The sequence below is a fragment of the Uloborus diversus genome, chromosome 4 (genome assembly GCF_026930045.1).
Source record: "Uloborus diversus isolate 005 chromosome 4, Udiv.v.3.1, whole genome shotgun sequence".
In the NCBI taxonomy this organism is placed as follows: Eukaryota; Metazoa; Arthropoda; class Arachnida; order Araneae; family Uloboridae; genus Uloborus; species Uloborus diversus.
Window position 1 is genome coordinate 166153561 of NC_072734.1, and position 6000 is coordinate 166159560.

Consider the following 6000-nt stretch of genomic DNA (forward strand, 5'->3'; position numbering starts at 1 on the left):
GGAACACCCATGAACATCATTGGCAGAAGAAAAATCGAAAATATGATTGAAATACCAACAGTGCTGTGCAATCGAGGAACGTTTTAAATCTTGCTTCTTGACATAATTTTCATGTTCCTTAATACGGAATTTAAGAGAACGTCGGGGTCTGTCCTATGTATGTCATTTCACACTGACAAGAAATACCATAAATGCCCCATCGGTCAAGTTCCGGAACCGGGTGTTTTAGTTGCGAAAACTTAAGTTTGTTGATAGGGGAAAATGCAACTGAAAAATTAAACTTTTTTAAAATTCTTGCGATTTGAAGACTGATTCTTGGAAAAAAGGGCAAAACAACCAATTTAGAAAAATTCATCTTAGACAGTGCTTGATTTTTATTAGTTGAATTGATAAGTTTCCTGTGTAAGGTGTCAATGATGTCAATTGTAAACCCCCGATCCAATACAACACTTTTTAAATAATTCAGTTCTGCAGCGAGTAAATTGGAATTAGAACAAATCGTTAAAGCCCGGAAAACAAAAGTTCTGAATGCCGCTAATTTTTGTTGAGGAGGATGAACATATAATTTTTGTGGGGGAAGAGCGACTGCAAAGGGTTTACGGAAAACAGTAGCGATAAAATTATTGTCTGAACGAGTGACGGAAACATCCAAGAAAGAGAAGTGATTGTTAGATTCCATTTCAACGGTGAATTGAATATGTGGATCAATACAGTTTAAAACCGACAAAAGACTATCATAAGCACGGAAAGACGAGTCCAAAAGAGCAAAAATATCATCAACGTACCTGACGTAAAATTGAAACTGTAAAATTTTAAATAATTTAACCTCAAAATAGTGCATACAAAAGTCGCTTAAGATTGGACTTAACGGGTTACCCATCGCGAGACCCTCGGTCAATCGGAAAAAAAATGTCGAAAATAAAAGTATTTTGTTCTAAGCAGGGCCTAATTTTTTCCGGTTTCCATGTCTATTTACTTTGCTTCCTTCCAGTTTTGTTCATTTGCTGTTCGGTCTACATTGTGTGGACTTTTCGTTCTTCTTTTATGCACTGATGAAGGGGCTTGCATATGACAGCCCCGAAACAGCTGTTTTTCTGAGTTTTTAACTCTATTTTATTACTTTATTTGTACTTTATATCTTCTTTTAGTTATAAATTCATTTCTGACATAGACCTGCGATTAAAACGAAATGACTAATAGGAATAGAAAATGTATTGAAAAACACCTTTTATTTTCTAACTGCCTTGAATGTTTTCCCGCGAAAAGTGAAGAAAATAATAATGAAAATTCGGAATATCAAGAACAGAGCATTATGAATGGAGTAAGTGAAAGTAATTAAAGGTTTTTTTAAGAAATATCATTTGTGAAAAATAAAATAAATATTAGATTAATGCATCGTATCAAATAAATAACAATGAATTAGCTTACTGTACTTCCCTCTAACATTAATGCAAAAAAAAAAAAAAAAAAAAAAAACAGATTTGCTGTCTTTTTGAAAGTGAAGAATGAACTAAATGCAATATTTCTTTTTTTTTTTTTTTTTTTTTCACGTAAAATAACTGAGCATTGCTTTCTTTGTTTCAGGTCCAGATGAAATAAAAATTCAAGAAAACGATCATCTAATTATGTGGTATAAATCAGCTCATTTGTAATTTCACTTTTTATGCATTCTAATAATAAAAATAAAACTAAAGTAATTTCAACTTTGTTTATTTTTTCCCTTTAAGTAATTCATTTTCTTGTAATACAGTTAAAACATAAATTTCTATCTCAGCGCTAAATTATGCAGTGCATTTTTTTTTCACAAGAAAAAAAAATGCTGTATCTCTAAACAGACCGTTTGTTTGATATCGCATTGACTGATTAGCATGGAACAAGTTTACTTTACCAACTTAGTACTTATTATTTTACCAACTATTATTTCACTCCGAGCTGTTTTGAAATATGTATGTTTCGAATATATTACATGTAAAGCATTCCACTAAGTCTAAAAATCCTTTTTAAACTGGTGTGAATGGGAGTCAGAACTAATAGACTCGTGGTAATTTATTCAGAAATACACTCCTGTTTGTGAAAATTGCAACACCACGAAGGACTTACGCGTATGAGCTGAAAATTGCAGGAAATGTAACGTAGGGCATGATATGCAAATGTTTAGAATTGCAGACCGGTAGCGCATGCGTATGCTGAGCAGCGCCCTCTGAACGGCAGATCGAACCGAATATAAATATACGGCTGTAGCGAGACGTGTATGATTATCGGTGGTTATATGCTAGAGTAAACGTTAACTGAATCTTTATTATGCCTCTTCCACCAAAGAAAGCGAAATTTGAGCAAATTTCGAAGTTTGAACGGGGCAGAATCGTCGGCCTTCGTGAATCTGGATTGTGTTATCGTGCAGTAGCCGCTCGTGTGCAGCGTAACAGCAGCAAAATCATGCGTGTTTGGAAGTAGTGGACGGACGACGGTCGGACAGCTCGGAAATCCGGGAGGGGAGCCCGAAATGTGACGTCAACTCGCGATGACAGACACTTGGTGCGTATGGCGCTGACGAACCGCACAGCTTCTTCTAGACAATTGGCAGCACAGTGGTCAACAGCTACAGGTGTTTCATTGTGTGCTTCATTAATTCGGAAACGTCTGCTGCAGCGTGGGCTGCGCGCAAGGATTCCTTTATACAGGATTCCTCTCACGCAAAACCATCGCCGCCTGCGGCTACAATGGGTCAATGTGCATATGAGCTGGCGTGCTGATTGGCAGCAGATCGTCTTTTCTGACGAATCTCGCTTAAATTTGTGGCACCATGATCAGTGGCGGATCACCGAATAGGCGCATGAGGCGCTAGCTGGGGCCTCCAGCAAACAAGGGGCCTCGGAGCCGCGTCACTTCCTAAAAGATGGAAAGTCAAAATTTTGAGTGGAAAATGCTCAAAACTCCTGGAAATTGACAGTTAGTCATGGATTTTAGGCGCGGGTTGATTGCTCCCTATAGGGCCACCTGCGTCTAAAGGGGCCCCAGGCTTCAGCTGTCTTCGTTTGAATTTTTCCGGGAAAAAACTTTCTTTTGAGAATTTGCCATGGAAAGTCATAATTTTGAGTGGAAAATGCTCAAAACTCATGGAAATTGACAGTTAGTCATGGATTTAAGGCGTGGGCTGATTGCTCCCAATATAGGGCCCCCTGCGTCTAAAGGGGCCCCAGACTTCAGCTGCCTTCGTTTGAATTTTTCTGGGACAAAATCTTTCTTTTGAGAATTTGCCATGGAAAGTCAAAATTTTGAGTGGAAAATGCTCAAAAGTCCTGTAAATTGACAGTTTGTCATGGATTTTAGGCGCGGGCTGGTTGCTCTTAATAGGGCCCCCTGCGTCTAAAGGGCCCCCAGACTTCAGTTGTCTTCGTTTAGATTTTTCTGGAAGAAAAAACTTTTTTTTTTTTGTGGATATGCCTTGGAAAATCATAATTTTGAGTGGGAAATGCTCAAAACTATTGGAAATTGAGTTAGTCATGGATTTTAGGTGCTGGCTGATTGCTCCCAATAATTCCCCCTGCATCTAAAGGGGCCCCAGGCTTCTGGTGGTTTTGTTTGAATTTTTCCAGAAGAGAATTTTTGGACATTTTTTTTTGTATGTGTATAAGGTTTAAAGTTTCAAAATATATATTTGTTTCTTTCCTCTGGAAAACTTCATCTAGCATATTTCGCACTGTACCGTAACTCAGCACTTTTTCTGAGATCGGAGAATTCCCGCATTTTTCTTCAAGGTCGTATTTTGTCCCTGAGAAAGTGGGGTGTTAGATAAGAAGTAACAAAAGGAAAGGTATTTTTATGGCACTAAGACAGGGGTGTTGGGTTGGGTTGACCTTGGAAAATCGCCGCGAGAACTTTTCTGTCCAGTACATTTCAATCCAATTCAGTAGTTCAGTCAGTGAGTGTTGTCTTGTAACAGTATTCAGAATCTTGCTAGTTTAATGAAAGAAAAAAGCATTTACAAAAATAAAACAGCCCTGGGATTTAGTTGAGCAATCACACTTTTTTTTCTTCAATGCGTTTTCCTTTTTGGTCATAAGTTTAAAAACGAAATTGTTCCAAAAGAGTCGGGAAAAGTTCTTTTTGAGGCAATGCTCCTACGCAACATTCTTTTTACGATGCTGAATTTTTCCTGCTGCCGAGCAGGGCTGCGGAGTCGGAAGGAAAATGGTTGACTCCGACTGCAGCTTTTTTATTTTTTTAAATTTATTTTTTCAAATCCCCCCTTATGGGAAGGGGGGAAAACTCCTAAATAAAGATTCAAATATTAATTCCTTTTTAATGAAATTTTCGCGTTGTATTTTATTGTAAACCTAAGATGCATACAACGTTAGAAATTCAATATGAAAATCAAATTATCCGATAGGTGCGATTTCTAAAGTAAGATTACTAAAAAGTCCCATTTTTTAAAAAAATGAAAAAGATTAATTTGCTCCCCTTTAATGTTTAACAGATGCTGATCAAATCATGTGCTTTCAATTTTTGAAAGCACTGAGAAGAGTGAGAGAAAGAGTTTTGAAAGAAAAAAAAACTTTTTTGCTAAGTCAAAAACTTTTCTTGAGAGGTGGCGCCCCTCCCCCTCCCTCCCGGGTGGCACTCATCTGGTGGGTGACCCCTCGACTTAATTTCAGAGTTTATAAAAATTGAGATTCTTTAATTCTGAAAAAATTCCCCAATAATAAATCTTAAATTTCATCTTAAAAATTTCAACAAAAATATTGCACTATATTGCGGAGAGAGGTCGTGTACATGTACGTCTGGAGCAAATTTTACACAAAATGCTGCGGTATACAGCTTTGTACGAATAGCTTTAACTATACCTACATTTCTAGGCTCAATTTTTAATTTTAATTTTTTAATTGACGACTCCAGAATGAACCTTAATATGAAGATTTTAGGATTAATTATAATTATTGAGTGTTGTAAGCAATAAATCATATACTAATTTTATTTTGTACTTTTCAGTGTTAACCAAGCTTTCTTAGATAAAATTTTTAGAATAAAAAAAATATTTAGGGGGGAATGTTGTACCTTGGGGCACTGCTAATTTCTAAGAATCTATTTTTAGCAGCCATGTTTTTATAATCTCTAATAGTAACCTTCCACCCTAAATGGTGCCATAGTAAAAATCAGCATCAAATGAGTAAAATTGGCGATTTTGTGAGAGAAAGAAAATTTCATGACTCAAAAGTAAATATTTTCTTCCTTTTCATTTCATTTTTCGTCTTTGTATATATTTGTAAATTTAGTCAACTGAATTTTATTCTGTTATAAAAGAGAAGTACTTTCATTATTTTCTCATAAGCAAATTATTTATAGTGCTTCGAGATTGACCATCATTTTGGTTTTCATTAAACCACGTGGTGATTGTACCTTGGGAAAGCCAAACATTTTGTACCTTAGGACACGTTCCAAGGTACAACATATGCATGGCTCTTAATATTTAAGATATGTTTAGGAACATGGAACAATGTTCCAATCTTATATGTAGTCTTTTAAACAACTTTTTCTTTTCTGGTGCAAAATTGGTTCAAGTATAATAAGACTGTTTCCTGAATCATGAAGACTTTCCCATAGAACAACAGGATGTGCCCCAAGGTACAATAGGATGTTGAACCTTGGGGTAGCTTGGAACTTATACTTTAAATGGCTGGCAACATTTTATTTTCAAATTGTCTGAATTAAAAAATATATATTCTATAGAAGTATGTTGGGCTATTTTAATGTGACTTTTAGATTTTAAATTTGATTCAAATAATTGACGTTAAAAATTAAAATATGAAAAGTGTTCCAAGGTACAACATTAACCCCTATATTTTATCGGATCTTTTGTATTTGTGCTTTCGTACCAACACTCTTTTGAATTTACCAAGCACCCTGAGAAGTTTCTCGACTTACTCAAGCGATACATGCATTCCTTTTACTATTTTATAACAGAGATCGAGGTAAAAATTATATTATTTTTATTTCAAAGTG

General features: G+C 35.8%; 1 protein-coding gene across 1 annotated transcript in view; it reads left to right on the forward strand.

The window, feature by feature from the left end:
- LOC129221173 (uncharacterized protein CG3556-like) overlaps nucleotides 1-1693 on the forward strand; it is a 42796-nt gene extending 41103 nt beyond the window's left edge. The window contains exon 11 of the mRNA XM_054855625.1: nucleotides 1585-1693. Coding sequence (XP_054711600.1) covers nucleotides 1585-1652 — 68 coding nt within the window. The 3' untranslated portion in view covers nucleotides 1653-1693. The remainder of the gene's footprint in view (nucleotides 1-1584) is intronic.
- The last annotated feature ends 4307 nt before the right edge of the window (nucleotides 1694-6000 follow it).